The sequence below is a fragment of the Siniperca chuatsi genome, linkage group LG4 (genome assembly GCF_020085105.1).
Source record: "Siniperca chuatsi isolate FFG_IHB_CAS linkage group LG4, ASM2008510v1, whole genome shotgun sequence".
Taxonomy (NCBI): Eukaryota; Metazoa; Chordata; class Actinopteri; order Centrarchiformes; family Sinipercidae; genus Siniperca; species Siniperca chuatsi.
The window spans coordinates 26,874,849-26,891,245 of record NC_058045.1 but is presented as its reverse complement, the minus strand read 5'-3'; the positions used below and the strand labels follow the sequence as shown (position 1 = coordinate 26,891,245).

Sequence of the window (16,397 nt, the reverse complement as noted above, 5' to 3'; positions counted from 1 at the left end):
CCGCCATCTGTGAGTGCTGTCAGTGTGATGACGTATTTCCGTTTTGGTGGTTCATTTCCGGGTCAAAGGTCCTCAACGTGGTCCCTGATGTTTTCCAGCGTGAGGAGTTTATAGCAAAGAAAGTTTAGTGATCGTGGAGGAAAAACAGCAGGTAAATGATGTTTTTATAATGATTGTAAAGACTGTTGAACTTAAATGATTTGTTGTATGAACACAGTTTGCATTCTGTGTGTTTAACCTGTGAGGTTTTTGGTTTTGCTAACGGACAGCAGGTTTACAGGTCCTTTGCTGTCGCCTGCCCGGTTTTAATAACCTGCCTGTTTGTTATTTTCCTTTTTTAATAGTGAAAATGGGTGAGTTCAAGGTGCACCGTGTTCGGTTCTTCGACTACATGCCCAGTGCTATCAGAGCCATGGCGTTTAACAGCCGCACTGAACGGCTGGCTCTTGCTCGGGCTGATGGAGCTCTGGAGATCTTCAACTTCGCTGACCACTACTTCCAAGAAAAGGTGACAACTCCGAGGAAGTCCAGTTAACCTTCCCAAATGGTTCACTTGTGTCTGGCATTTTAAAGACGGCGGTCAAGCCAGCCGCCGCTTGGATTTTGATCCACGTCTATTCGTGGTTACGGTATGGGTGCTTGGAGCGGCCAAAAAGGTCTAAGAAAGACCCGTTTTTCAGCAATAATTTATGTAATTTGATATAATAAGTTAAAAACATTTTATATTGCACAATATAGTAAATCCTGTTCAAATAAAATTCGAAGTTATTGTACTGTTTTTTATTTTATTTAAAACAGAGAACTCAAAAATATAATCAAATATTGGTCTTCGACCTGTCTTAAGAAACCCTTCCTTCGTATGAATATATAAATGTTCATATGCTTTTAATGTACAACTGTGGAGAAATTTAAAGGGCAAGTCAGCTCAAATGACGTTATAACATATTCATCATTTTATACTTATACCCACTTTGTACATAATTTATCTTACCTGTAGTATAGTGTATTATATTTTGATTTGCTTACTACTACTTTTCCTTCTATTCTCAAGTGTGCATCAGCGTGATAGTGAGCAGCTGTAACGAAAGAGTTTCCCCTCAGGGATCAATAAAGTATTTCTGATTTGGTATTACATTTTTAAAAAAGCCTTAATAGGTGACAAGACATGTCCAATGGATTCCTGTTCAGGATGACCCTGGCTATGGCCAGTTTTTGAGTCGCCTATTAAGGATTTTTTTTTTTTACGACAGTTTAAATGTGAGTAAATGATGAATATGTTATGTCATTTGAGCTGACTTTTCTTTTAATATCTCAAACTGTACAGTAAAATCACATTATATTTAATATGGCCATAGCCAGGGTCATCCTGAATAGGAATTCATTGGAAATTTCTTGTCACTTATTAAGGATATTTTTTTAAAATTATATATCTAATATGAGGAATGTGTGTGTTTTATAATATAATTTAAGCTGACTTTCCCTTAATTTTCTCCACAATTGTACAGTAAAACCATATTAACATTTATATGGTCATAGCCAGGATCATCCTGAACAGGAATCCATTGAACATTTCATGTCACCTATGAAGGAAAGGTATCTTAGAGTTCTCTCTTTTAAAAAACAAAACAAAAAACAGTACAATAACTTTTTATTATTTTATTATAACTGCATTTACTGTGCAATATAATGTCTTTTTAACTTGTTATATCAAATTTAATGAATTATTGCTGAAAAACTGGTCTTTCTTTGACCTTTTTGGCCGCTCCAAGCACCCGTATAACACCACGAATAGATGTGAATCAAAATCCAAGCGGCGGCTGGCTTGACTGGGTTTTCATAAGCGACGCAGTTTCTGAAGTCCTCTGCTGAATTCGGCACTTTGTATAAACAACTGAACAGCACTTTGTTCAATGAAGTCCCATGTTTTAGGTGTCTTCATTCTGTTTTTTCCTTTTGAAAAAGCTTTAGTAATGAGAGTTTAAAGAATGGTAAAGATTAAAACTTAAGGGACAGTTCACCCCAAAATCAAATATACATATTTTTCCTCTTACCTGTAGTGCTATTTATCAAGATTGTTTTGGTGTGAGTTGCTGAGTTTTGGAGATATCGGCCGTAGAGGTGTCTGCCTTTCTGAAATATAATGGAAATAGATGGCACTCGGCTTGTGGTGACGACGCTGAAGTTCCGAAAAGCAGCTTCCGATTCGGCAGTTATAGGGAAAGTTAAGGGAAGCTTAATTTAAATTGCTGAGCGACCGATCCTCTGTTTTTTGCACCTCTTACTGTTGTGAAAGCATGTTTATTAACATTTGTGTTAGACATTTTAGGTAAATCCTTAACGTTGCCTAAAACCCACTTTCAAATTTGGAAAACCTTTTATTGTATTTGTGAAAATGCAAAAAAAGGGAGATTTCACTGCTTTTTTTTTAATACCTAGATTACATTGGACCAGGTCCAGATAAAAACCACTATACCTATACTTGTCCAATCTGGACTAGATTATCCCAGAGAAGCCAGAGACTCTTTAAAACACAGTTTCAAATTTGTGAAATCTTAAATTGTGAAAACATGAACATTTACAGTATTTGTTGTTTTGAAATTCACTGTAGAAGTCCACATGAAGTGCCATGAAGATCTCGTCTTTCTCACTTCAAAACAAGTCATTTTTACCTTTTTTTTTTAAAAACAAATCAAAACATCGTCATAGATTGGTTAAGTTACTCTTTCAAAAAAGGATTACTGTTGTCCTCTCACCTTTCCTCTAACTGGCCAGTCAACCTCTCTTGCTGCTTCTGCCAATGTTATTTTCCTCGCTTATGCCAAAGCCTTTACTGTGGCCTGTGTTAGAAGTACCATATTTCAGCCATTAGTGTGCTCGTTCTTCATTTGATCTATATATGAAGACATTTTATGAAAAGCTTTCAATACTTTGTCATGGTTATCAGCATTTGACTGAGAAATCATTTAATTCATCTCGTGTATCTGTCCACTAACATCTGCCATCATTTCGGAACCTGTTCTTCCTCTCCTTCCCACCATTGTTCCTACCTTTTCCAGTCACCTGACCTCACACTTGGCTGCAGACATGATCCTCATTACCCTATTATCCAAAGAGTTAACACTGTAGACCTGCACAGCTAGTCATTTGCCATTTGTCTCCTAGTCGTAGCGTTGCAGCCCTTTTGTTTTGCCTGAATCTGCCTGCCTGCAATTGTGATTTTGAACTATGCTAGTTTATTCCGCCTGCCTTAACCGGTTACCTGGTGTCCTGTGTTATGCCTGCTGACAAAGTAAACCCTGTTTTTAATGCTCCTGCTTTTTGAGTCTTAGTCTTCTTTTGGGTCAAAAGCAGTATTTCTCAGTTTCTCATCCTCCTACTGTCTCTATTGTTATAAAGTACTGCTGCAACTTTTGGTTGCATTCCTGATATAACTACCGCTATTAGAGATATTGCAGAAGGCCTGCAACACTACAACTAGGAGACACTATACACAATGTGGCAAAAGACCACTAGGTTATTCATTTTTACAAATAGAATAAAAGTTTCGCAAATCTGAAACTGTCTTTTAAAGAGTCTCTGTCTTCTCTTAAATAGACTTGTCAAATCTTGACTAGATTATGTATAGTAGTTTTTGATCTGGACCTGGTCCAATGTGGTCTAGATGTGGGGGAAAAAACAGTGCCCTTTTTTGCATTTTCTCAAATACAATAAAGGTTTTACAGATTTGAAAGTGGGTTTCAGACAGCGTTAAGGCTTTACCTAAAATGTTAATAAACATGCTTTCACAACAGTAAGAGGTGCAAGAAGCAGAGGATCGGTTGCTCAGCAAGTTTCCCTTAACTTTCCCCGTAACTGTCGAATCAGAAGCTCATTTCAGCATTGTGCGGCACTCAAAGCAGCAAAAAAATACATTTTGAAAAACTCAATAGTAATGTCTCTTTCCAGAAATCATGAGCTGGTTACTCAAGATAATCCACAGACATGTAAGTTTCATGTAAGAACTATCATTTCCTATCACTATCAGTTCCTATATGAAACAAATCTGTGGATTATCCTGACCTACCGGGTCATGCTTTCTGGAATGAGGCATTGCTTTTGAGTTTGTCAAATGTTTTTTTATTTTTTATTATTATTATTATTATTTTTTTTTTTTTTGGTGCTTTGAGCACGACAAGCTGAGTGCCATGTAGTTCTATTATATTCCTAAAAGGTAGACATCTCTAAAGCTAATATCTCCAAAACTCAGCAACTCACACCAAAACAATCTAGATGGATAAATAACACTACAGGTATGAGTAAAAGTACGTATTTTTGATTTTGGGATTACGTTTCCCTTTTTAAAAAAAAAATAAAAATGAAATGAATTGTAGTGTGTACATGTATGCCGTATTAAAGAGTTCTCCTTCGTGCTAGTTTCAAAATCATAAGTCACATTCTCTTTCAATGCACTTTTGTAGATAGACAAAGAAACACTAAACTGCTTAATTTGTCAATGGAGTTTTGCATAACTGTGTCACCTTTTTTAAAATAGCTGGGTTTGGGACCAGACGGCAAAAAATTTATAACTGGAGGTAAGATGCACAGGGATAACCTCCAGACTTGTTTTGATTTTGATGCACAGGTCATCCCAGGACAGGACGGTAGGGCTGTTGAGGCTCTGTGTTGGGTGGGCCAGCGTTTGTTCAGTGCTGGTTTGAATGGATTGATCACAGAGTATGACCTGGAGAACCTGAGGCCCAGGTACACTGTGGAGGCCTATGGAGGACCAATCTGGACCATCAGTTGCAACAGCCAGGGAACACTGCTAACAGTCAGTCAAGACCTTGTGGATATTATATTTACTCTCATGCAAACATTATTCCACCCAGGCTAATGTTTCCTAGGTTAGAATTGAAGTGATGAGCCTCATCTAGCCTTCAGCATTGAATGTCAATTGAATGAATGTTTTCTGTGTAAGGTCGGTTGTGAGGATGGAACAGTGAAGATGTTTGAAATACTGGAGGGGAGGATTCAGTTTCAAAGAAACCTTGATAGACAGAAAGGTAAGAGAACAAGCTGATTCAGATGTATTTTTGCTTTTCAACTGGCAGTTGGGTTCATATTCATGCTTAGTTACTTACATCACTGTTTGTACATCATATTTAATTACATTAAGGTGTCCTGCAACACACTTATTTGAGCTCCTTAATGGAACCAGTGTCAAAAACATTTTTGATCTAGAAACTAGAAAAAAGATTTGTTCATGCTCAGACAGAGCATGAACAAGAGACAGAGTTAATCATTTTTATTTTCCTCCAAGGACAAGTTTGATCAGTATTTTGTTGTGAGGGGGTCATTTTGAAACTTGCCTGTGGTTTGTTGACATTCAAATTCAAATAGCTTTATTGGCATGACCATAACGAAGTACAGTATTGCCAAAGCACTGTATGAATAATGGATGTTGACAATTACAATATAAAGAAACTTACATACGTACGTACATTTTGAACAGGGTACCAAACATTCAGTGTTTGTTTGTTTTATGTGATCTTCTAGGTCGTATTATATCTCTGTCCTGGCACCCCTCTGGTAAACTGATTGCTGCTGGTATGATGGACATGATCAGAATCTTTGATGCTGAGACAGGTAAGCAGATACAACTCGATCCTGAAGTGATGAGCACTGAGCCTACCATTAGTTTAAAATGTTGCAATGGAATATCAGAAGATGAGTTTGGTGTCTGTAAACTCTAAAACTCCATGTATTCCTTGAATATCCCCTACTCATATTTTTTTGACGTTTCAGTTTCCGTTTTCTCTTGCTGACTTCAGGCCACGCCACACACAGACTGCTGGTAGAGAGAGGTGTCGGAGCGTCCAAGAACAAAGAGGTGGTGGTTTGGAGCATCGCCTTCCTGTCTGACCGGACCATCATTAGCGGTGATTCTGCAGGAAAGGTCCAGATCTGGGACGGACTCACAGGAACTCTGGTCAGAACTCACCTGGTCACCAAGTGGGACGTTCTGGCTCTGTCTGTTTCACAGGTAAATGTGTAACCAAGATCTCGGACACATTACACAACTTCTATGCTGAAGGTAGTTTGAGGTACACGTCACTACAGAATCAGTGCTGTTAAACTTTCTAAATACTTAACAGGATGAGAGCAGTCTAGTAGCTGGGACGTCAGAGGGCACTGTCGTCCAGTTTCAGTTCATCGCCTCCTCTGTGGACCAGCAGGAGAAGGAGTGGGTCAGAACGAGGACCTTTAAAAACCACTCACATGATGTGAGGGTGCTTGCCCACACCGAGACTGCTGTGGTTTCTGGAGGTCAGTGTTAATTCTGCTGTTGGTGTTTGATTGATATACATTTTTTTCTTTTTTTTTTGTCATCATTGAAATTGAATCTGAACAGTTTAGGGATGAACTTCATAATACCACGTAGGGAGGAAACAAAGCAAATGAGCCCTCAAATCATCATCCTTTAAACTAAGTAAAAGCTACAAAATACGTGAGATATTGCACCGCTCCATTCCTCCACTCCATATGATTTTTATTGCCAGTTCTGATTTCAGAATGTAATATTGCCACCTAAAGATGTAGAAATGTCGGTTAGCCGGTCCAGACTGAAATGTCTCAACAATTATTGGATGGATTGCCATGAAATTTGGTGGAGACATTCATGTTCCCCTTAGGATGAATTGTAATAACTTCAGGTGATCCCTGAACCTTTTCTCTAGCTCCATCATCTGGTCAAATTTGAAATTTGTCAAATACATTGGTTTATGACCAAATACCTGCAAAACTAATGACGTTTCCATCAGCCACAGCTGAACTTTGTGTTTAGTGTTAATTAGCAAACATTAGCATGCTGCCACAGGAAACTAACATGGTGTACTTGATAAACGTTACAGCTCCTAAACATCAGCATGTCAGCATTGTCATTGTGACCATATTGCCATACTAGTGTTAGCATTTAGCATTTAGAACAGCCTCACAGAGCTTCTAGCATGGCCGCAGACTCTTAGTCTTGTTTACACTATTCTCAACATTCAGAGTCTAAAACAGTTGATGACATTAATAATGATATCCAACATCATATTAATGCAAAGCCTGTATTGTCTGCACGTGCCATAACAATGCTGTTATACTGTTTCATACTGTAATTGTTGCAGTGAAACAGCAGTCAGTCATTTTATACATTACAGCTGAATATAGAATGTGTTTAAGTCTGCAATCATGGGGATAAGTTACCACCATCTCTTGTTTATGCAGGTATTTCGTGCAAAATCACAATCTTCTCATTCATTTCGAACTCGACCAGTAGAGGATTTCTGCAAAAAAGTTGAACCTGGCTCAACTTTTGCAATATTGCAATCTGATGTCGTGCAACAACACATTGGCTAATCGGATACGTGCAAGTGCTTATTTCTGGTTGTTAATTCAGACACCCTGTATGTTTTAGCAGTATCCAAAACACAGGAACATGAATGATGCAATGAATTATACAGTAAAAAAAAAAAGTGAATATATGACAAGAAGATTATGATGTTTTGATGTTTGTAATCCTGTCAGGTATGGACACCCAGCTGGTAGTGCGACCCCTGCTGGACAAAGTGGAGAAGAACACCAAGGAGTCAGCACTGCACAAAATAGCTTTCCCACATGTGAGTACATATTTAGTAGAAAAAAAGCCTCTCACAAATCATTAGTTAAAAAACAATGTTTGGAAAAGGGCTTAAAAGTTTATTCTATTTGTCATATTTTATGTATTAGCCAGTATGAAAATAGATATGACAGTTTGTTTTTTTTTGATAGTTTGACATGATTTAGTATATAAGAGAGCACCTTAAGGCAACTGCATATCATGACTGTTCGCACAGCAACATGCGTACCTCTGTCTGTTTTTCATGTAGAGAAGCCTGGTTTGTTGTGCAAAGAAAGCAGGACTGCTGCTCTTCCAGTTCCCTGATCATTTAGAGCTGTGGAGAGTAGGGGAGAGCGATGGACATGGTGAGCAAAACACACACACATCCATAGAGATGCATTATAATGCAAGAAGAAGAAATGGCAAGCAGTAAAAGTGATAGTGAAAATTCATCATTCGTTATAGTGAAATAATTGTGCTAGTCTATACTGTGTTAACAGGAAAGCCTGGTGACAGTCTACGTGTGAAGAGAAAACCAGAGAAACTGATCCAGCTTAAGAGGAAGGTGTGTACTGTTGTTGAGTTTATCTTTGTTTTACATTATAGACATCTGTATGGCTCTGTATGGCTAACTCTGCTGTAACCACCTGTTTAGACCTGTTTTTTCAGGCTGTTATTTTCAGTGATATCAAGGCTCTTATTCTGAAATACAGAGTACATCTGTGTGATGAGTGATTGTGACAGTCATTGGAAGTCCACATCACTTGGTTATTTCTTTTTCTTCTGAGTAGGTATCATTTTGATACAGAAATCTTACTCATTTATAGCAACATGTCAGAGTGTTGGCTAAACAGCCATGCCACAATCACAACATCTGCCTACTATCACTTTTTTAGTTAAGAAATTTGATGTACAGCAGCTAAAACTGGCTAATTGTTCCATGTTAACATATTAGTTGGGTTTGACTATGAGCCTGCTGGATAATGTAGCTATATAGCTTTATATGTACAGTATATTTAACTACATAATGCTGTGCTAGTTATGTAGCTGTTTCGTTTTTTTGCAGCTGCAACACTGCTGTCATTAACTACGGTAACTACGGTTAACTACGGTACCTGCCCAGCACCTAACAGTGGACAAAGTTAGCGACTACCTTGTAGCATGTCATTACCCATCTCTCTCTGCCCTTCATTTCCGGTCACCTCTCTATGGTCAACTATGTAATGAAGTCATAAAATGCCCCAAAAATACCCGGTGGACATAGTGGAGCATTAGCAGCTTAAAGAGCCAGATATTTTTCTCAGGAGTTTGAGACTGAACCAGAGCTAAAAGGAGATTTTTGGTGTGATAAGTCTGTCTTACAGTATTACAGCACAACAGCAATCTCATTGAGATATTTCTAGTCTCTTTTTGACATTATTTGCAGACATCCAGTTCTCCAGGAGCTCCATATTATTTGTCAGTTTATCTCCCTTCCTGTGGCTGTTTTGTGCCAGTTTTATTTAATTTTTCAGTATAGAGGATGTTGAAACAAAAAGCTGACTGTGTGTGCTGACTTCTGCAGGGAGATGATCATATCTGCTGCAGTGCTTTGTCTCCATGTGGAGGCTGGCTGGCATACTCTACTGTCTCCCGTGTCCGTCTCTACAGATTACAGTACAACAACATCAGCATCACCAAGGTGGGCTCCTCAACTCTGACACTGCTGCTCTCTGTATTAGTCACTATTCACACAGCCCTGTCCATTAAAGCTAGGGTAGGTAATGTATTTCAGGAGCATTGTTTGTTATATTTGTTTAAGTTCTCTTTACATGCCGACAGCAATCAATAAATCAAATGCTCTGGGGAATTAAATGGAAAACAATCCGGTATCGTTCATTCGGCTCGAATGCAATGATTGGATGGTCTACCCGCCTGTCTACCTACCTACCTACCTGCGCGCACTCTGCCCGTGCACTGGGTCCGCTCCATTTCAGTGCGTCAGTGCACCAGTGCTTAACATGTAATGGTGAGGCCCGGGAAAACAGTTTAAATGGCGTGCAGTCTGTCAGCCAACCACAGAATTGTCAGCTGACAAAACAAACAACAATGTCGGCCTACAGGGTAAAAGCCATGGTAGTCTTCCTAGTTGACATATACTTGCCAGCATGGACAGTAATGTTCACAATATGATTTTATGTAAACCTGAATGACATTCATCAGTTCTGTCTTATCAATCTCCCTTGACTTGTTTGTGTTTGTATGGGCCATGTGGTCGTGGTGACGTAAATGCAGCTCTCGCCACTGAAATTTAGCGGCGGATCCGGCAGATCTCGGCTACGATAACTGTCAAATGGTGTGCAGACTCCACCTACCTGGCGCACCGCAGGCGTACGCCGGAGTGGTAATGGTGCGGACCCACCCATTGCGCATGAAAATGTGTTTTGGGGGAGTGGCTTTGTAGGGAGGCCTGAAGTTGGATACTTTCAAAATCTAGCTGTCTCTTGCTAGTTTCTCCAACGTAACATACCCTAGCTTTAACATAATAATATGTATAAGACATCTCTAACTTTAGTAAACTGCCTGGGGGTAAAACATCACCAGCTCACTCATTCTAAGTCTGTCTAGAGCATGAGCTAAATATAAGACTAAGTTCTGTAAACAGCCGTATGTGTTTGAGGATTTCAGTGTTACACTCGGATATACTGTGTATGTAGGTAATGAGGACCATGACAAAGCTCACCCCTCTGTCTCCTTCCTCTTCCTCCCTCCAGGTGTCCAAACTGCCTAAGGACTTTAGCTCGGCCCACCAGCTGTGCTTCTCCTCTGACTCCTCCAAACTCTTTGCTTCCTCCAGCCATTCTTCAGTCATTGTTGTTGCCCTCAACCAGCTGGAGTGCAAATACCTTCATACTCTCAAACCCAAGTCGGGTGAGTCTGAGTACAGGGTCTTCACTGCTCATAGGGTTTTCTGGAATATTGTAGAATTTTTAGCAGTACATTCCACAGAGTTAAGAAATTAGATAATTTCTGTGGAAACCAGGGTCACTTTACAGTAGTGTACCCGAATGAATGTGCAACTTTTTTTTACAAATTCATGGCATTACACTGCATCTGGAAAGTATTCTCAGCGCTTCACTTGTTCCACATTTTGTTATGTTACAGCCTTATTCCAAAATGGATTAAATTCATTATTTTCCTCAAAATTCTACAAACAATACCCCATAATGACAACGTGAAAGAAGAATCTTTGCGAATTTATTAAAAATAAAATATGAAAAAATCACATGTACATAAGTATGGCACTCAAAATTGAGCTCAGGTGCATCCTGTTTCCACTGAACATACCTGAGATGTTTCTACAACTTGTTTGGAGTCGACCTGTGGTAAATTCAGTTGATTGGACATGATTTTTAAAGGCACACCTGTCTATAAAAGGTCCCACAGTTAACAGTGCATGTCAGAGCACAAACCAAGCCATGAAGTCCAAGGAACTGTCTGTAGACCTCCGAGACAGGATTGTATTGAGGCACAGATCAGGGGAAGGATACAGAAAAATTTCTGCAGCATTGAAGATCCCAATAAGCACAGCGACCTCCATCTGTAAATGGAAGAAGTTTGAAAGCACCAGGACTCTTCCTAGAGCCGGCCGCCCGGCCAAACTGAGCGATCGGGGGAGAAGGGCCTTAGTCAGGGAGGTGACCAAGAACCTGATGGTCACTCTGACAGAGCTCCAGCATTTCTCTGTGGAGAGAGGAGAACCTTCCAGAAGAACAACCATCTCTACAGCCCTCCACCAACCAGGTGGAAGCCACCCCTCAGTTAAAGGCACATGACAGCCAGCCTGGAGTTTGCCAAAAGGCACCTGAAGGACTCTCAGACCATGAGAAACAAAATCCTATTGAACTCTTTGGCCTGAATGGCAAGCGTCATGTCTGGAGGACACCAGGCACCGCTCATCTCCTGGCGAATACCATCCCTACAGTGAAGCATGGTGGTGGTAGCATCATACTGTGGGGATGTTTTTCAGCAGCAGGAACTGGGAGACTAGTCAGGATCGAGGGAAAGATGAATGCAGAAATGTACAGACATCCTTGATGAAAACCTGCTCCAGAGCGCTCTGGACCTCAGACTGGGACGAAGGTTCATCTTCCAACAGGACAACGACCCTCAGCACACGGCCAAGATAACAAAGGAGTGGCTACAGGACAACTCTGTGAAAGTCCCTGAGCGGCCCAGCCAGAGCCCCGACTTGAACCCGATTGAACATCTCTGGAGAGATCTGAAAATGGCTTTGCACCGACACTCCCCATCCAACCTGATGGAGCTTGAGAGCTCCTGCAAAGAAGAAACGGCCCAAAAATAGGTGTGCCAAGCTTGTAGCATCATACTCAAAAAGACTTGAAGCTGTAATTGGTGCCAAAGGTGCTTTTAACCAGCCATTGCGAAAGTATTGAGCTTGTGTACATGTGATTGTTTTTATTTTTTTTCCCCCTAATTTTTATAAATTTGCAAAGATTTCAAACAAACTTCTTTCACGTTCTCATTATGGGGGGTGTTTATAGAATTTAGAGGAAAATAATGAATTTAATCAATTTTGGAATAAGGCTGTAACATAACAAAATGTGGAAAAAGTGAAGCGCTGTGAATACTTTCCAGATGCACCGTATATGCTGAAAAAATGAAAATCACACTGTTTATCTCCATTGGAAAACATGTTTTTGAGTTAATTATATGTAGTGTCACTTTATTATACTATCAAGTGATCCTGATCCCTGTGTATACTGTCCATTGCAACAGTAGTAATTAGTCTTTTCCCACAGAAAATGCAAGTAATTCCGTCGCCTAGACCAAAAAAAATAAGAAATCTGAATCTGTGACGTTGCCTTGTACTCCACAATACCAAACTACAAGGCAACATCTACTAAGTAAGCTAGTAGTTTACAGTTTTGGCTCTAAACTACTCTCTCTGCCATCAGTGAAGGTATGAGACTCAGGGAGACTGGAATCACTGTCACTGCTTTCCATGTCGGCTAGTGAAAACAGCGCTTTGGGTTGCAAGTGAAATGCGAGCAGTTACATAGCTGTTGTAGCATTAAAACAAGAGTTGGTATATAACTCGGGATCTATGAGTTTTGGATGACCGGCAGATGTATATCTAAGCATTAACATGGCTGAAACGTGTCCGGTGTAGAGGTGTAAGGGTGGGGGTGGCTGCATGGGGGACTAGGGTGAAGGGGGCGTGTTGAAGCTAAAACGGGGTGTTAAGTTGCTCTTTAAATAATACTGGAAGAAATAATTTTTGTTAAATGGAAACACTTTAACATAATTAGGGTCAGTCATTTACAAAAAGACCCTTGTAGGATCTAGTAAGACAAAGCCATACCAACATACTCTTAGGCTTTTAAAGGCCATTAATGATAGTTTTATGTAAACACTGCTTTTAGTCAACATTGTGTATGGTAATGGCTTAATGTTCCAAAAAGAGTGCTTGTTGCATTTTTATGAGATGCTCAATCTTGTTCCTGATGTCAAAGACAACAAAAACAACTTTTGTGAAAACATATTGATGCATACTTGTATGAATATGACAAATGGCAAACTACCAATGACATTTGTTGACTTAAAGTTACAACACACACACACACCACCTAACCCACCATGCTGCAGCTTTCTATTTTTCAGTGTATAACTAGTCTTTGTGTGTGAAATCCAGGCTCCAGACAGCCAGTCCACCTGCTGTTTGCCAGTGAGGATGGCAATTGGCTCGCTACAGCAAACACAGACTGTGAGATCCATGTCTACAACCTTCACAAGCTAAAGGTGAGTTGGAACTCAGATTCTTCTCCTATCCATGTTTTGTCTTGATAGGTAAAATTTGAATTGTAGCCAAAGCTACAACAGTAAATTCTGTCTGTCTCTGTATGTTTGCAGCTTCATTGTACAGTTCCAGTGTACGGCTCCTGTCCCACTGCCATAGGCATCAACCCAACAACCAGCAACCTTGTCGTGGTGCATGCTGACCAGCAGGTAAACACTGTCAGGTTTTTTCTGAGTCGTTATCTTATAATAATGTGCTAATCCACTGTTCTCCCTACCACAATAAAAGCAAAACATAAAGTTTCTCAAAGATAATATTGAGATCGATGCACTCTACAGATCTTGTTACATTTTGTTTTCCGTTTGTGTGTATGTGGTGCAGATCCTGGAGTACTCTCTAGTACAGAAGGAGTACACAGAGTGGAGTCGGACGCTGCAGAAACAAGGACTGCACTCTCTGTGGTTGGAGAGGGACACACCTGTCACCCACATCATTTTCAGTCCTAAAAACCCAGCTCACATAATTCTGCACGACATGTTCATGTTCTGCATCATTGACCAGAGTCTGGTATGTGAGCAGTCATTTAAACTGACATCTGTCTGCCATGTTGATACAAAGCCTTGAAAACTAGTCATGACAATTGTGCCATGTGCATTTCACACATTGCCATGTGTATTTTCTTGCTCTCAGTGAAAGAACGATGGTGATGGGGGATTAAATGATACCGTAGCTATATTTTTGTGTCTGTGTTTCCACATGCAGCCCCTCCCTGAAGCAAAGGCTCTGCTCTACAATCAGATGACCCTGAGGAGTCTTCCTGAGCCAGAGAGGATCAGACACAGCCATGCTTTTAAGATATGCAAGAATTTCCAGGTACCATAATCATACTGAGAACAGCGGAGCTCTTCTCTCACTGCTGCACTGCTTCTAAGCGAGGGGTCAAACCAAAAACAGCCGTGCATTAAAACAGTGTTGGTGGGGGCATGTTGTTTAGGGTACCGGTGAGACAATGAAAAACAATCCAGGAAGTCGAGTTTGAGTAACAGATGAATGCATGAAAAGGCTTATCAGATACCAAAGCACAGCGGCCACTTATTATTTTCATAATTTTCCTAGGTTTAAGTGTAAACTTTCCTGTGGTCTAAATGTTGTTTTAGAGGAGTAACGTTGTTCTCATAAAACACATAAATGCATACAGAGTTCTGAGGATGAAATGCTTCTCACTTTTTAAATACAGCTTAACATATCCTGTCTCAGAAGTACAAGAATTGTTAATAGTATTTGAAAACTTGCCATGAATAAATGGTAACATCCCCCCATCCAACCATAAAATGTGCATTGAGTTTTATTTATTTTTTGCAATCAAACCTTATTTAATTTTATCATTACTGATGTTTTATGTTCTCCTGATATTTTGTCCCACAGCACCTCATGTGTGTGAGTTTACTGGAGGACCATTCTCTGGTTGTAGTGGAGCGCCCCCTGCTGGACATCATGTCTCAGCTGCCTGCACCTGTCCGGCAGAAGAAGTTTGCCACATAAATGAACTGAAGCAGGTTTCCTCAGCCCAGATGTTCATATCAGAGGAAAGGATTGTTACCTTGTTGTGTTAATTCACTGTAACTCCCACATCTAAAATCATTTTCAACAAGTGTTAATGTGTGACCATTTTGTAAAAAGTACTTTGATAAAGTAATACATAAAACTGTTAACTGTCATTCTTGTTTGACTGAGAAGTGTGTTGAATTTCTTGATAGAATTAACATGTTTAACTGTTTGCTCTGCTTTCTTCTCTCATGCCAGAGAATAGAAGTTAAAGAGGGGGAAGAGTGAAGCACAATGCAAATTCCACCTAGAATTTTAAAATAGCAATAATATAATGGTAGTGGCAATATTAATAAAGTAATAATAGGAATGATAGTCATAGGAAGAATAATAATAATAATAATATTAATAATAATATAATAATAATAATAATAATAACAGAGCCAATAGGAGCAGAAACACAGGGGCAGCAGTTGGCCCACAACCACAGATCCAGTCTCTGCAGCTCTGGAGGTAGAAATACCTGCTGAAAGCGACAGAAGGAGCGAGACGAGAAAGCACAAAACTAGAAATTGAAACAAGTCCTTTTTTATCCCCTTAAACATGTTTAACTGACTGGATACATTTTTAATTGTATATCTTTGATTGTTTTAAAATAAAAACAAAGAAGTAATTTATTTAGATCCACAAGGTAATAACAAAACTTATTGTACATGGAATATACATGTATGTGTTTGCATTTTATTTAACATATGTTTTTTTAATGATTAGGTGGTATACACTATGATGCACACTACATAAAATGTTACTTTACACATGTTTAAAAGAATCCCCTGACTGGACACATCTAAAAAAAATATTTTTAATACATGCAACCGAGGGATTTTTTTTTTTTTCCTCACAAATTTACAAACTATAAAATCATTTACTATATTTCTGCATTAGATCATCATAAGATAACCCTTTATTCATATGGTAAAGAAAAAAAATACAATGTTGACCACACATGGCAGAACACACATCTTGTACCTGTTTTACAGAATGTTGCGTAGACTCTCAATTTCTATTAAGGAAGAAAGAAAATGATTCTGGAAAATGAGAGTATGTAGCGGGGTTCCCAAAACTGTCAAAGAATACCCTGCTTATTAATGTAAATAGTGACCCCAATGCTGGCCACTCAAGTAAGAAGGATCCATTTTATCATTAGCATGGCAGGCCTCTTTAATAATTGCATTAGGAAGTTGATCACTGGCATATACCCCTAGAAAGATGCTTTGTTTTACCAATTTATCAAGAATTTCCGACAATTCTCTTGTATTCATATTAGTTATTTAAAATTAGAAAAAGTCAGTGAGAACTTGACGTCTTGACAACATCGCAATTATAGAATCAAATGTAGCATAGATAAGTGCATTTATTGTTCACTGA

At 39.3% G+C, this 16,397-nt stretch overlaps 1 protein-coding gene across 1 annotated transcript; it reads left to right on the top strand.

The window, feature by feature from the left end:
- The first annotated feature begins 4 nt into the window (after positions 1-4).
- Positions 5-15,142, top strand: utp4 (UTP4 small subunit processome component). Its single transcript, XM_044192349.1, has 17 exons — positions 5-151; positions 345-508; positions 4,622-4,810; positions 4,958-5,042; positions 5,536-5,625; positions 5,811-6,022; positions 6,135-6,306; positions 7,552-7,643; positions 7,893-7,989; positions 8,125-8,189; positions 9,189-9,305; positions 10,378-10,534; positions 13,320-13,426; positions 13,538-13,633; positions 13,806-13,991; positions 14,187-14,297; positions 14,850-15,142. The coding sequence occupies exons 2-17, from the start codon at positions 350-352 to the stop codon at positions 14,964-14,966; spliced, it is 2,052 nt and encodes a 683-aa protein (XP_044048284.1). The 5' UTR covers positions 5-151; positions 345-349; the 3' UTR covers positions 14,967-15,142.
- Positions 15,143-16,397: the final 1,255 nt, after the last annotated feature.

Bases quoted from the DNA above. Each gene is read 5' to 3' on its own strand.
- utp4 (XM_044192349.1), top strand. From the start codon at position 350: ATGGGTGAGTTCAAGGTGCACCGTGTTCGGTTCTTCGACTACATGCCC. The intron at 509-4,621 runs GTGACAACTCCG...TTTGATGCACAG, and splicing joins ACCACTACTTCCAAGAAAAG to GTCATCCCAGGACAGGACGG. The intron at 4,811-4,957 runs GTCAGTCAAGAC...TTTCTGTGTAAG, and splicing joins GCCAGGGAACACTGCTAACA to GTCGGTTGTGAGGATGGAAC.